We start from the raw sequence: 14,586 nt of genomic DNA, 5'->3' as shown, positions 1-14,586 counted from the left end.
CGGCCCACCGACACACTTTTCCTCCCCCCCGATGACTTTCCATCCCACCTGTCCCCTGAGATCTGGTTGTTTTTGCCGTACGGCGGCTTTCCCCAAACCCAATCAGCTGGAATGGCTTGTGTTTGATCTGTCACGTACCTGCTAAGCCTCTGACTCACGACGCTCACCGCCCAGATTAAACCTCCCGGCCGCTCGCCGCTTTTCTCACCGCCTCACCAATCCGTCTTTTCTCTCCTCTCCTCTCTCTTAATCCGCAGAGGACCATCACGCTGGGCGCCGGCGACCGCCAAGTCATCCAGACGCCCATCAACGACTCGCTGCCCGTCAGCGGCACCAGCGTGGCGCAGCTCTTCAGGCAGCTCGGTGCGCTCTTCTTCAGTATTTAGATCATCTCAGTGTCTTCTGTTTGCGAACTTATCAAACCGTCTGTTAAATTCCGATCTCTCTCTTGTTCTCGCAGGCATCATCAACGTTCTCTGTCTGTTCTGCGCCGCCCTGACCGAGCACAAGATCCTGTTCCTGTCCAGCAGCTACCAGAGGCTGACGGACGCCTGCCGGGGTCTCCTGGCCATCATGTTCCCCCTCAAATACAGGTGAGCCGGCGTCCTGGCCCCGTCCGTCTGCCCCTGACGCCAGGCGTTGACCCGCTGACCCCGCCCCCTCCTCACTCTGTGTTTCCAGCTTCACCTACATTCCCATCCTCCCGGGGAAACTCCTGGAGGTCCTGAGCACGCCCACGCCCTTCATCATCGGAGTCAACTCCTTCTTCCGCTCCGAGACGCAAGAGCTGGTGGGTTCCCGACACGTGCCGATCTCAGCGCGACGCTGGGCGTCCTAACCGAAGGAATCATATTAAAGTCTGATGAGAGTGTAATGAACGCTCGGGTTTTACGTGTCTGGGGTCAGAGGTCGCCGTCTGTGGTGTAATGAGCTTCTTCTGAGAGATTTCCTCCTCTCATCCTCCATCACATCCCCGAGGACCTGTGTCGGTGTGTGTTAATGTGTGTGTGTGTTTTCAGTTGGACGTGATCATCGCCGACCTGGACGGAGGCACGGTGACCATCCCCGAGTGTGTCCACATCTCCCCGCTGCCCGAGCCGCTCCTCCAGCAGACGCAGACCGCTCTCTCCATGGTGAGACTCACATCCCGATGAATGCTGGGAAATCTCATCCTCATCCTCATCACCCGGCGGTTTATGGCGGTTTACTGCTCTGGGTGTCGTGGCCACGCCCACTCACAGATTCTGGAGTTGTCCGGTGGAGGAACTGTTGCATGGATTTTCTGTAAACGGCGTTCCCAGTTATGTAAAACCAGTTGCAGTCAGGCATTAACTGTGATCCTTCCTCCTGCGACTCTGCTCTGACAGCAAATACACACACACACACACACACACACACACACACACACACACACACACACATATACAGATAACACTATTTGCAATTCACCCATATTTCCTTTATAGGCTCATACAGCAGTCGTAAAACAAAGCATTTACAGTTTGGAGGCTTTATTGTTTGGCTGTGTGTGTATGTGTGTGTGTATGTGTGTGGACAAGGTAAGAGCATCCCGACTTTGATTTAAGAGCCAAGTATCAAGCGGTGTGTACAGATGAAATCAAAGGTACAACAAATAAGCAGAAGTGAAGAAACTTCAGAACCATCACAGTTGATCTCTGAATTGGAGCCGCGTCCTTTAACATCACATAATCCCAGTAATAATCCCACCAGCGAGTGTCTTCCTGCAGCGTAAACCTAAAGCAGCACCAGGTAGAAACCGGTCCAGGACGACCTGTTCTACTTACGACTCTATAACCTCATTGGAGGGCAAAGTTTGGTGCTTTTAAAGCAATCTGTTCAATTGCCGTCCTATTTTCTAGACTGTAATTCACACTTTGGTTGCTGCAGACGTGCTGGCAGTCACGGTCCAAACAGTGATTCACCCTCCTGATAGCCGTGTATAAAAGGCTAATTGGTTTGTGGTGAAAGATTGACTGACTCAGTATAAACCACAGATTTTCCCCAGTGTGTTTTTTTCCCATCACTTCCTTGCTGAGTCAGGAGCTTGATGAGCATTTTCTAATCCTGATGGAGTTCACACCCTGATGGCCTGCTGCCACTCAGCCTCTAATATCAGTCTGTTTGTGGCTCAACGTGTCGTTGAACAAGACAGTACTCACACGGATTGTTTTGCCGTTTCCGTCTCAGGAAAGTTTAATTTTTGCACACGTCTCCGTGGAGGCAGATTCCAGATGTGTGGTTCCGATAAGCCAGACAATAAATAATAGTACGAATCCCAGAAGATATAAAAACATGGTGTGAGGAGGTTATCTCTTGAATTAGGTGGGTGAACACTCCTCCTATCTGTCCCATCTTATCATTTGATTATATTTTTAATTGCGTCGTTATCTGGAGTCCCTGCTTTTGTTTTGTGTCAAAGTCGTTGAATCCGGCGCGTCCTCTTGGTGTGACGGATGAGTTTCTGGCCACACTGGTCATGGTGTCCGAGTCACCTCGGAGTGGGACGTTGAACTCGGACCCACTGCCCGGAGGGCATCGGCCTCCAAATAAACACATCCCAGCAATAGGAGGAAAGTTTAGTTGTGAAATCCAGGAATCCTCCCTCTTGTTTGCTGAGTTCCTGTCACCGGCTGCTCTGTGTGCGTTATGACTTCTAACCTGGAGACTGTTTGTTTGTTTGCGGAGGTTTACTGGGGGACAAGTTGCTCACAGACAGGCTCAAGGAAAGAACGGGATCGTCCAGACTCTCATGTGGTTTATGGGTTTGTGTGGCAGGATTTTAAATGTCTGATCTGCCCTCTGGAGACGGTTGGACCGTCCTTCTTCATCTGTTTAGGTTGTAAAACACGTTGCCTACATGCTGTTACATATTATGTTTGTTTCAGGTTTTGGATCCAGAGTTGGAGGTGTCGGATCACGCCTTCCCCCCACAGTCCACCCAACCCTCTGCGCTCAAGATCCAGGTGAGGAACGACGCCGACGAAGCCAGTTTGAGTCCTGAGAGTCGGTTTGTGTCTGAACGCCGTGTGTGTGTGTGTGTTTCAGGATAAGGAGATCCGAGGCGTCTTCCTGTGGCTCTTTGCGCGGCTCTTCCAGGGCTACCGCTGGTGTTTACATATCATCCGCATTCACCCAGAGCCTGTCATCCGCTTCCACAAGGTGACGGAGCGCCGGCGGCCTCCGCACGGCTCGCGCGGTCGATTCGGCGGACTGACCTGGTGTTTCGTCCACAGGCGGCCTTCCTGGGCCAGCGGGCGCTGTCCGAAGACGACTTCCTCATGAAGGTGCTGGACGGCATGGCGTTCGCCGGCTTCGTGTCGGAGAGGGGTCCTCCCTACAGATCCACAGACCTCTTCGACGACGTGAGTCAGGACCACACTGCGTCTGATATCTAGTTATGCAGAAGCTACCATTTTTTTGGTTTCTTCTTCCTGTTTGCGTGCAGCTCGTAGCCAATGAGGTGGAGCGGATCCGGCAGGAGGAGGCGTGTCCACACAAGGTCATGAGCCACGTCAAGGAGCTGGCCGAGCAGCTCTTCAAAAACGTACGGCCTCAGAGCAGCGAACACGTGAGACTCGCCGCATGTCTCCGTCCTCACTGCTTCACCCCCCCCACCCCGCAGGAGAACCCGTACCCCGCCGTGGCCATGCACAAAGTCCAGCGGCCGTCGGAAAGCAGCCAGGGCGCCGCGCAGACGCAGACGTCCTTCCCGGCGCTGGACGAGGTCGCCGTGCAGCTCTTCATCGACCACGCGGCCGCCAAGCTCAAGACCGCGCCCCCCGTGGTGAAGGCCGAGCTGAAGGGCATGGTGCCGTCCGGACCGCCGCTGGGTGAGCCGGGGGGCGATGCCGACGGGAGAAAAGCCACAAGACGAGAGCGCACGCTGACGGAGTCCTGCGTTTCTCCACAGGAGACATCGTGGACAGGAACGGAAACGTGATGGCGAACAGCGCCCGCAGGCTGGAGGTGGTCCGCAACTGCATCACGTACATCTTTGACAACAAGATGCTGGAGGCCAAGAAGGTAAAAACTAAACCGAACTTCGCACGGCGTCGACGGACGGGCGGCGCTTACGTTTTTACACGCTCCTCCCTCTGTGTTCCAGCTGATGCCGGCGGTCCTGCGGGCGCTGAAGGGCCGGGCGGCGCGGGTCTGTTTGACCCAGGAGCTCAACCAGCACGTCCTGCAGAACCGGGCCGTGCTGGACGACCAGCAGTTCGACTACATCGTCCGCATGATGAACTGCACGCTGCAGGTCAGGACGGCGGCGGCGACGCCGGCTCCGCCCACCGCCGCGGGCTCCGCCCACCGCCGCGGGCTGTTCTCACTGTTCACTCCGTCTCTGCAGGACTGCTCCCACATGGACGAGCACGGGATCGCGGCCGCCCTCCTTCCTCTGGTCACGGCGTTTTGCAGGGTGAGTCAGGAAGTACTCAGATTACCTTGTGAGCGGTACTCGGAGCGAGATCTTGATGTGTGTGTGTGTGTGTGTGTGTGTGGCAGAAACTGGGCGCGGGCATCACCCAGTTCGCCTACAGCTGCGTGCAGGAGCACACGGTCTGGACCAACATGCAGTTCTGGGAGGCCATGTTCTACAGCGACGTGCAGAACCACATCAGAGCGCTGTACCTGGAGACGGAGGACGGCGAGCAGCACAACGCGGCGGTGAGCCCCGGCCCGCAGGAGGCGAGTCGGCGTGCGCTCCCGCGAGACGCGTGACCCTCTGGTTCCCCCTCAGGAGCATCCGGACGGCGGCGGCGGGCGGGAGGTCGGCGCCCTGGAGCTGGCGTCGGAGCAGAGCCGGCTGTGGCCCACGCTCAGCAAGGAGATGCAGTCTGAGCGCGTGCAGAAGGAGGAGAGCACCGTGTTCAGCCAGGCCATCCACTACGCCAACAGGATGAGCTACCTGCTGCTGCCGCTCGACACCAGCAAGAACCGGCTGCTGCGCAGCTCCGGCCTCGGCGACGTGGAGAGCGTCAGCAACAGCTACGTCACCAACAGGTGGGCGGCGCCCCGGGCGCCCGGACGCCGGGACTGGCCTTCCGCTAATGAGCCTTTGTTTGCCAGTATTGCGGGCAGCATGGCGGAGAGCTACGACACGGAGAGCGGCTTCGAAGACGCCGAGAGCTCCGACGTGGCCAACTCGGTGGTGCGCTTCATCAACCGCTTCGTGGACAAAGTGTGCAACGAGAGCGGCGTGACCAACGAGCACCTGAAGGCGCTGCACACCATGATCCCCGGGTACACACTCATCTCTGCTCCGTGTTACGTGTGTGTGTGTGTGTGTGTCGGAGCTCCGCCCCCTCATCCTCGCTCTCGCTCTCCCCAGACATCGTTCAGATGCACATCGAGACGCTGGACGCCGTCCACCGGGAGAGTAAAAGACTTCCTCCCATTCAAAAGGTAACCCATTCCTATTTTTACATCCAGCTGGACCACAAAGGCCGTGCCGATAGCCCGCCAGCCCCGCCCACCCCCCTCTCCACCAATCCCCACAGCTCGGCCTCGCGCCGTCACGGCAGGTACGTGGAGGCGGACGGAGCGGTGCATGCTGGGTGGTGGCTCTCCGGAGCGGCGTTGCCTTCAGTGTGGAGGGTGCAGTGTGTCGGCGGGGGCTCGGGGTCGTCCCGGTCCGACGTCTTCTAACACGCTCGCCAGTGAAGGTCGCCGTGTGGCGACGGGTCGTGAAACGTTCTCCAGGATTTCACGTCTCAGATTAGGGCTGAACGATTTGGGGAAAATATTGAATTGCGATATTTCCCCTCAATATTGCGATTGCGATATAGAATGCGATATTTAATTTAGGCTATTTTTTTTTAATTATTTGTTTCAAAGTTTAAACATTTCTTTCCCTTAGGTTAGTTCTATTTGTTTGAATTAAATAGAATGATGTATGACTTGTAACAAAGTGAACTTTATTAGAACGCTCATTAAAAAAACAGAACAAAATCTGTAAATTCAAAATGTAAACGTTACTAAAAACAACCCAACTTTTTCTAAAATATAAATACGAATAATCACATTCTTGTCATAGGAGGCTACATCAACATAAAACACTCACATTTTGTCCTGACCACACTGACTACGTTTGCATGCAGTCCTAATACTGGGGTTCAGGCCAATATTCCGGTTTCTGAAACATTTGGAAGAACCCGTTTACCTGCTGAAACAGACAGTTATTCCTGGTCACATGATCAGGATCTCCCCATTCAACCCACGGCCACAGACGACGCCATGACTGCATTTACACTTCATGCCACTAGGTGTGCTGTTTGCATGTTCAGCCTTATTTTACACGGACACCACAGAAGAAGAAGGGCTGCAGGCTCTCTCTGCATGTTGTTAGAAAGAAAAAAGTAAGCCGACAAGGCGTGGTGCGATGCACTTTTTCAGTAAAAGAGAAGAACTGAACGATCGTTTCCGCACATTTTATTTGCTTAGTAGCAGCTGAAACTGGATCACGAGCAGCTCCTGTACACACACACACACACACACACACACACACGCACGGAGCAGGGCATTCCTTGCAGAGGACGTGTTGCTGTTCCACATCTTCCTTTATAAATCCGCTGCCATTGTGCAGAACGAGGCTCGGTGATCACGCTGCTCCAGTCAGCGCACCTTGTTAAACCAGCAGTCTGCACGGCGCCCTCAGATGTAAATTTGCGTCACGTGACTGTCCTGTCGCGCACCTTGCGATGAGCAAATCGCATTTTGTAATATCGCGAGATTATTGCAAATGCAGTATATCGTTCAGCCCTATCTCAGGTGTAGTTCGATATCTTCAGAAGGACCCTGTGTCGTCAGGAAACGGTAACATGCAGCAGCGTATCATCGGCATAACGGCGGAAGTGGCTGTGGGACTTGATTAGAAAGATTGAACGTGCACGCGTACGTGCATCAGCATGGCTGTGAAGGCATGAGACTGGATTTGGAGTGTTGTTTTCTCTGAGATCAACACGCTACTGTCATACCGTTCAAGAGTCAGGGATGCTCTGAGGGTCTCGGGAATTTGACGCCAGCCTCAGCGAGGCGTCTCTAACCCCCCCGTCTCTCCCCCTCCTTGTAGCCCAAGCTGCTGAGGCCGACGCTGCTGCCCGGGGAGGAGCTGGTGATGGACGGCATGCGGGTCCACCTCATCCCGGACGGCCGCGAGGAGGCCACGGGGCTGATGGGAGGCCCGCCGCTCCTGCCCGCCGAGGGCGCCATCTTCCTCACCACCTACCGCCTCATCTTCAAGGGCACGCCCACCGACCCCCTGGGTGAGCGGTCACGCCGCCGCGGCAGCCGAGGGGGGTTCGGAGGAGCGTCGTCCCTTCTCACAGTGTGTGTGTGTGTGTGTGTGTGTGTGTGTGTGTGTGTGTGTGTGTGTCCAGTCGGCGAGCAGATCGTCACACGCTCTTTCCCCGTCGCCTCCCTGACGAAGGAGAAGAGGATCTCCGTCACGTTAACCATGGACCAGTTCGTCCAGGAGGGGCTTCAGCTGCGATCGAGCACCTTCCAGGTCCTCAGCAGGCTGCCACACACACACACACACACACACACACACACACACACACACACACACACACACGCAGGAGGTGAACCCCCCTCTCACCCGTGTCTGTCCCTGAGCAGCTCATGAAGATCGCCTTCGACGAGGAGGTGGCGTCCGACCTGGCCGAGGTCTTCAGGAAGCACATGCACAAGCTGCGCTACCCGCAGCACGTCCAGGGAACCTTCGCCTTCACCGTGGGCCAGTCGGGCAAGATGGTGGTGGAGCACAAGGTCAAGGACAAGAACCAGTCGCTCAAGTGAGGACGCTTCGCGTTGACACCGACCGCCGTGACGCCGGTGACGCCGTCACATCTGAAACAGCAGCTGGATCCGCCGCCCGTCCAGCTGCTGCTGACAGACTCCTTAATTTACAGCTCCAGCTCTGCAATTTTCTCTCCGTTTTGGGGGGGGCGTCATGCTTTGTTTTGTAACCTGGTTGTCATGGCGACGTGTTTCCACTCCAAACGTCACTTTGACGGAATTGATTTGTCTCGGAGTTTGAGCGCTGAACTCTCCGGTCATCACACAGTTTTCAGAGTGAATGGAGCGTGAGGGAATTCTCTGAATAATTCATCACTGGAAAATGTGTTTCCATGGCTGCAGTGTGTGTGTGTGTGTGTGTGTGTGTGTGAGTGAGTGTGTGTGTGGCGCTCCGGCATCCCAACAGCGGCACAAACAAGTGAATTCATGCTTCACGAATGGAGGAGTCGGCTCTTCGGCTCGTCCGGCAGGAAGTGACGCCTTGCTTTCTTCTCCCAGGACGCTTTCCAAACACCTGGTGAAGACGGCCAAGCGGACCATCGGCCGGCAGTACGTGACCCGGAAGAAGTACTCGGCGCCCACCTGGGAGAACCGGAGCAGCTTCCAGTCGGAGCTGGACGAGGACGAGATCTCAGGTACGCCGTCGGGCCGCGGCGCTCCGGGGGGGGGGGAGGAGCGGGACGCGTCGGGTCGCCACTCGGCTCAGCTCCGTCTGAACCCGCAGTGTCGGAGGAGGCGGACCAGAGCACGCTCACCCTGTCCTCCACCATCCGCTCGTCGGACCGCCAGACCATGAGCAACGTGGTGGAGCGCGCCTGCTGCCGCGACTACCAGCGCCTGGGCCTGGGCACGCTCAGCAACAGCCTGACCCGCTCCAAGAACGAGCCCTTCAGGATCTCCACCGCCAACCGCATGTACACCGTGTGCCGGAGGTGAGGGGCGGCCTGACACACACACACACACACACACACACACACACACACAGACACACACACGCTCAGCGCTGACCCCGCCCTCCGCCTGGCAGCTACCCCGGCCTGCTGATCGTGCCTCAGAGCATCCCCGACTCCACCATCCAGAGGATCTGCCGCTGCTACCGGCAGAACCGCTTCCCCGTGGTGTGCTGGAGGAACTCCCGGACCAAGGCCGTGCTGCTGCGCTCCGCCGGCCTGCACGCCAAAGGCGTGGTGGGCTTCTTCAAGTCCCCCAACGCCCCCACTGCAGGTACTGCCCCGTGCGAGCCTCCCCAGATGGTCCCCTGAACGTTTGGAGTTATTTCTGAATGGCTTGGCGCCGGTTCCGATGGGTGGATCCAAGAAGCAGCGGTGCTGCTGGACTGAAGCGAGTCCAGCTGCGAAGCCTTTCAGGCTGTTCATGTGGAGACGTGGTGCGCCGCCGCCAGAACTTCCAGTTCTGCTCGTTTTACGACCGCCGTTCGTCTTCATTGTTACAGTCGCAGTAAATTCAGCTGTGAAAACACATGCTGGTGTAACCTGCCCCCCCTCTCTGCTTCCTGCCCCCCCTCCAGTGCCGTCCCAGGCCGACTCCACCAGTCTGGAGCAGGAGAAGTATCTGCAGGCCATCATCAGCTCCATGCCTTCGTACAGCGAGAGCAGCGGCAGGAACACGCTGAGCGGTTTCACCTCCACGCACATGAACACCTCCGGTGGGTAAAAACACACACACACACACACACACATGCACAGACGTGCACGTGAGCTGACCGCTCCCCCTCCTCAGACTCGTCCGATAAGCTGCGGCAGCCGAAGATCGGCGCGCTGATGAAGCAGGTGATGGGAACCAAGGAGGACGTTCCCGGGACGTTCAGCAGAGGAGGTGAGGAGAACGCCGCCGCCGCCGCCCCCCCTGGCCGCTGGCCCCGCAGCCCCCCGTGGAGCTGGGGGGGGGGAGGACGCTGACGGAGGCATCGGTCTGTCTGTGTGTGTGTGTGTGTGTGTGTTGGTTAACGGCCCGTCTCTGTCGTTTGACCTCAGCTCTGGGTCAAAGGGCGAAAGTCATCTCCCTCTCTCAGCCCAAAGTGTCTGGCAAGGCCAGGAACCCCCCTAGAGGTACAGTAGGCCCGCCCCCTCCCCGCCAAGCCCCGCCCCCTCCCCGCCTCTCTAACCAATCAGACCTCCGTGTGTGTGTGTGCCGTCCTCCCGGTAGTGCGGACTAATGTGTGTGCGGGTCGGTGTCTGCATGCTGCTGCGGCTCGGCCGCCCGCCCGGCGCCTCGCCGCCCTCTCGTACGTCCTCCTGTTCGATTCCTCCTCTGTCTGCTCGGTGTCCACCAATCATGTAGCTCCGTTAGACGTAGCAAAGCCAGCGGGGCGGCGCTCCCTGATCGCTGAATGTCTGTAGCAAGCATGGCTGCCGGCAGCTACACACACACACACACACACACACACCACACACACACACACACACACACACACACACACACACACACACACACACACATTACAGGATCTGTGGCTGCCTAATGAACCGGACTGATGATCCTTGTGTTGCTTTTTAACATTTTGTGATTTACTTTTCATGGTTTTTGGAGAATTGATTGAGTGTGTGTTTGTGTGTGTGTGTGTGTGTGTGTGTGTGTGTGTGTGTGTGTGTGTGTGCGTGTTGAAGGTAAATGGGGCAGCATCCGAGGCAGCGGGCGTCTAAGTGCCTACAACCCCGACGTGGGGACGCGGCTGGCCGGGAAGGAGTCTCCGCAGCCCAACGGCGGGCCGAGCGAGGCGCTGTTCCTCCGCCAGCAGAAAGCCTACCTCTACATCATCGGAGACAAGGCGCAGCTCAAGGTGGGCGTCGAACCCTCGACCGTCCGCCGGCCGGACCGGGCCGGGCGCTGACGACGGGCGCTGTGTCTGCAGGGGGGGAAGCAGGACTCCTTCCAGCAGTGGGAGGTGGTCCCCATCGAGGTGTGCGACGTGCGGCAGGTGAAGAACAGCTTCAAGAAGCTGATGAAGGCCTGCGTGCCCAGCTCGCCTGCCGCCGACCCCAACATGAGCTTCCTGCGCTGCCTGGAGGACTCCGAGTGGATGGCGCTGGTCAGTGTGTGTGTGTGTGTGTGAGGAGCGTGTGTGTGTGGATGGAGCTCGCTCTGAGAGTGTGTGTGTGTGTGTGTGACAGCTCCACAGGGTGCTGCAGGTGTCGGTCCTGGTGGTGGAGCTGCTGGACACGGGCTCGTCGGTCATGGGTCAGCCTGGAGGACGCTGGGACGTCACCACACAGGTCAGACCGCCGCACACACACAACACACACACACACACGTCCCCTCGCCAGCCGAGGCTGACGGAGCATGTGTGTGTGTGTGTGTGTGCAGGTGGTGTCCCTGGTGCAGCTGCTGTCGGACCCGTACTACCGGACGTTCGACGGCTTCCGGCTGCTGGTGGAGAAGGAGTGGCTGTCGTTCGGACACCGCTTCAGCCACCGCGGCGCGCAGACGCTGGGCAGCCAGAGCAGCGGCTTCACGCCCGTCTTCCTGCAGTTCCTGGACTGCGTGCACCAGTAGGCCCCCGCCCCCGCTGTCCCCACCGCCCCCGGCCCCCCCTCCTGACGTGACGCCGCCCCCCCCCCCCCGTCCCTCAGATCCACCTGCAGTTCCCCATGGAGTTCGAGTTCAGCCAGTACTACCTGAAGTTCCTCGCCTACCATTACGTCTCCAACCGCTTCCGCACCTTCCTGCTGGACTCGGACTACGAGCGCATCGAGCTGGGTGAGCGGTGTGTGTGTTCAGGTGCGTGTGTGTGTGTGTGGGACGGGCTTGTTGTGAGCCGTGTGTGTGTTGCAGGCGTGCTGTACGAGGAGAAAGGCGACCGGCGGAGTCCTCAGGTCTGCAAGTCGGTGTGGGATTACATCGACCGGCTCCACAAGAAGACGCCCGTCTTCTACAACTACATGTTCTCTCCGGAGGACGAGGAGGTGAGCGTCCCGCCTGGCGGCGCCGGGCGCCCCGTGGCGGCGGCGGCGGCGGCGCTGAGGCGGGCTGTTGAACGTTGCAGGTGCTGCGGCCGTACGCCTTCATCTCCAACCTGAAGGTGTGGGACTTCTACACGGAGGAGACGCTGTCCGAGGGGCCGTCCTACGACTGGGAGCTGAGGGGCCGGCCGGAGCGCCCGGCCGACGAGGCGGCGGCGGCGGACAAGGCGGACGGCGGCGCCGGGCCCAAGTCGCAGCGGCGCGTCGTGTGGCCGTGCTACGACCCGCTGGGCCGGGTGGTGCCCGACTCCATCAGCAAGCTGCTGCAGGACCTGCAGAGCCTGGAGGCGGAGCTGGGACACGCCCCCGACAGGTGGAAGGACACCTGGGACAAGATGAAGAGCGCGCAGAGGGCCGAGGCCAAGCTGGAGAGCAAGGTGGGCCGGCGGCGCGCCACCGCCCCCTGCTGGTCGAGCGGCAGAGTGTAACCTTCCCGCCTCCTCCCTCCCTCCCCAGCCGTCCTTCTCCAGCTCGCTGCTCATGGCGTCCAACCTGAGCCACCAGCGGCGCTCGCAGGGCGTCTACCTGCAGGAGAGCGGCGTGGGCTCCTCCATCAACCTGGCGCTGGACTGCGAGGCCAGCGCCACCTCCACGCCGGCGGCGGGCCGGCCCAGCACCAGCACGCTGTACAGCCAGTTCCAGAGCACGGAGAGCGAGAACAGGTGAGGAGCGCCGGGCGACAGAGAATCCCCCTCCTCCTCCTCCTCCTCCCCCTCCTCCTCCTCCTCCTCCTCACGGCGTCTCTCTCCTCCAGGAGTTTCGAAGGCATCCTGTTCAAGAAGGGGGCGCTGCTGAAGCCGTGGAAGCCGCGGTGGTTCGTGCTGGATAAGACCAAACATCAGGTAGGAGCGGCGGCGGCGGCGGCGGGCTGACTCCGTCAGGTGTGCGTTCGCCTCCTCACGCCTCCGTCTCCTCCTCCGCCACAGCTGAGATACTACGAGAGCCGGCAGGACAAAGAGTGCAAGGGCGTGATCGAGCTGGCGGACGTGGAGTCGGTGACGGCGGGGACGCCGGCCATGGGGGCGCCCAAGAACATCGAGGAGAAAGCCTTCTTCGATGTGAGTCACGGACGAACGCCGCCGCCGTCTTCAGGTCCGCCGCCCGCTCACCCCCCGCCTCTCTCCTCTCTCCGCAGCTCAAGACGACCAAACGAGTGTACAACTTCTGCGCCAGGACAGCCTGAACGCTCAGGTGTGGATGGACAGCGTCCAGAGCTGCCTGTCGGACGCCTGAGCGCCGGGACGGAGGGGCCGTCCTCCGCTCGGCTCCGAACACCAGAGTCCAACTAATAACCTCCGAGTCGCAACGTTTCAGTGTTTTTGTTATAAAAAAAACAGAAAATTAAAAAAAAACAGAGACAGTCTGACCACTAGGAGCTGGACGTCTGAAGCACGTCGTCCTGCAGCATGAAGATCCTTCCAGAGCCTCCGCCGCCGCCCCGCCCCCCACTAACGCCCTTTAATAACCTCATCCAGGAGGAATGACGGAGGAGCTGCAGACGTGTCGGGGTGGGTGGGGGGGGGGGGGGGGGGGGGGGGGGGCTCCTCGAAACGGTTCGTGAAGGACTTCTTTAAATTTTCGTACCAGGCGAAGGATGGGGGGGCGACACACTGTGAAAGCCGTGAATCGGAGATTCGTCAGGTATCTGAGAGTGTCGGTGAACTTTCACTGAGAGTGTTTACAAAGTGGACAGAACCCCGACCCCCACCCCCACTAAGCTCCGCCCCCCCCCCCGCCACGTTCTTAATCAACCACTATTAACCGAGGGACACTGAAGGAAAACAGGAGGGATTTATTTTATAACTCACGAGAACAGTCTGGAGGAAGAGCGCCGACCGACAGAGATTATTTATGGAGGAAGGAAGGGGGCGGGGCTTCGGACCGCCCGACCTCCCTGAACCTCGACGGAGGTCCTGAAGACGCATTTGGCTTTTTTAAAAGGTACAGTTTGACGCCCCCGGCAGCGGGTCCCTGTAATTCCACCTCCTGCCACCAGATGGCGAACTGCCGGCCTTCGGGAGACTCGGTGCTGCCGCCTGCTGCACACAGGTGGAATTACATCAACAGATTGTACCTTTAGAGGAGGTCAAAACGTGCAAGAAGCTAAGTTTAAGCCTGGAGGTTTCCATCACGCCACTCACTTCCTGTTCGAGACCCCTCCTCCACACACACACACACACACACACCCGTTAACCCCCCTGCTCTGTAAGATACGGTTGTACTGCTGTCTTTGAACATAAAATTGTAGATTTTTTTCTTTTTTTTTTGTTTTTTGTTGTCTAATAACTCCTTTGTACATACTACTCCAGATTTGTATGTAACGTTTATTGTAGTAATTTATTTAACTTGTCTCCTCAGTTCCTGAAAGCACCACTTCATTTTTGAAAGAAAAAAAAAACAATTTAGGAATTCAATGTGCCATTTTGTTTTATTTCTGTATTAATGTGACTAATGCTCATGTTTTTTGAAGAAAATGTTAAACCCTCACTTCCCTCTTTTTGTTTTTTTGTAAACACGGCTGTCTCATTAGCGAGAGCGGAAGTGCGGGGGTGTCTCCTTCGGCCCGAGACCGCAGTTCAGATGCACGTGGGAGATTTTTTTTTGGCCACGCCCACCCGTGATGTCATAGCACTTATATGCAAATTAGGTTCATTTCCGAGTCGTTTAGCGCCTGTTAACGATGTGACGGTCACAGGTGAACACCTGTGACCGTCACATCGTTAACGGGCGCTAAATGACCTTTAAGCCCCGCCCACTCCGTCGCGTCTGGACTGCAGTCTCTGCTTCT

The 14,586-nt window shown here is 57.8% G+C and overlaps 1 protein-coding gene across 1 annotated transcript in view; it reads left to right on the top strand.

The window, feature by feature from the left end:
- sbf1 (SET binding factor 1) overlaps positions 1-14,501 on the top strand; it is a 33,237-nt gene extending 18,736 nt beyond the window's left edge. Inside the window, 37 exon segments of the mRNA XM_030114076.1 lie at positions 258-363; positions 461-593; positions 682-790; positions 1,020-1,133; positions 2,907-2,984; positions 3,067-3,180; positions 3,255-3,383; positions 3,467-3,565; positions 3,644-3,851; positions 3,932-4,044; positions 4,127-4,276; positions 4,370-4,438; positions 4,525-4,686; positions 4,760-5,022; positions 5,089-5,256; positions 5,346-5,424; positions 7,091-7,283; positions 7,398-7,525; positions 7,639-7,814; positions 8,317-8,453; positions 8,543-8,750; positions 8,846-9,042; positions 9,347-9,484; positions 9,559-9,654; positions 9,813-9,887; positions 10,446-10,618; positions 10,691-10,867; positions 10,950-11,051; positions 11,143-11,325; positions 11,406-11,535; positions 11,611-11,741; positions 11,822-12,175; positions 12,255-12,460; positions 12,553-12,640; positions 12,725-12,856; positions 12,934-12,964; positions 12,967-14,501. Coding sequence (XP_029969936.1) covers positions 258-363; positions 461-593; positions 682-790; positions 1,020-1,133; positions 2,907-2,984; positions 3,067-3,180; positions 3,255-3,383; positions 3,467-3,565; positions 3,644-3,851; positions 3,932-4,044; positions 4,127-4,276; positions 4,370-4,438; positions 4,525-4,686; positions 4,760-5,022; positions 5,089-5,256; positions 5,346-5,424; positions 7,091-7,283; positions 7,398-7,525; positions 7,639-7,814; positions 8,317-8,453; positions 8,543-8,750; positions 8,846-9,042; positions 9,347-9,484; positions 9,559-9,654; positions 9,813-9,887; positions 10,446-10,618; positions 10,691-10,867; positions 10,950-11,051; positions 11,143-11,325; positions 11,406-11,535; positions 11,611-11,741; positions 11,822-12,175; positions 12,255-12,460; positions 12,553-12,640; positions 12,725-12,856; positions 12,934-12,964; positions 12,967-13,031 — 5,214 coding nt within the window. The 3' untranslated portion in view covers positions 13,032-14,501.
- The last annotated feature ends 85 nt before the right edge of the window (positions 14,502-14,586 follow it).

This window comes from Salarias fasciatus, chromosome 17 (assembly GCF_902148845.1).
Source record: "Salarias fasciatus chromosome 17, fSalaFa1.1, whole genome shotgun sequence".
NCBI lineage: Eukaryota > Metazoa > Chordata > Actinopteri > Blenniiformes > Blenniidae > Salarias > Salarias fasciatus.
Note: the sequence above shows the minus strand (reverse complement) of the source record. Positions and strands in the feature narration are given on the sequence as shown.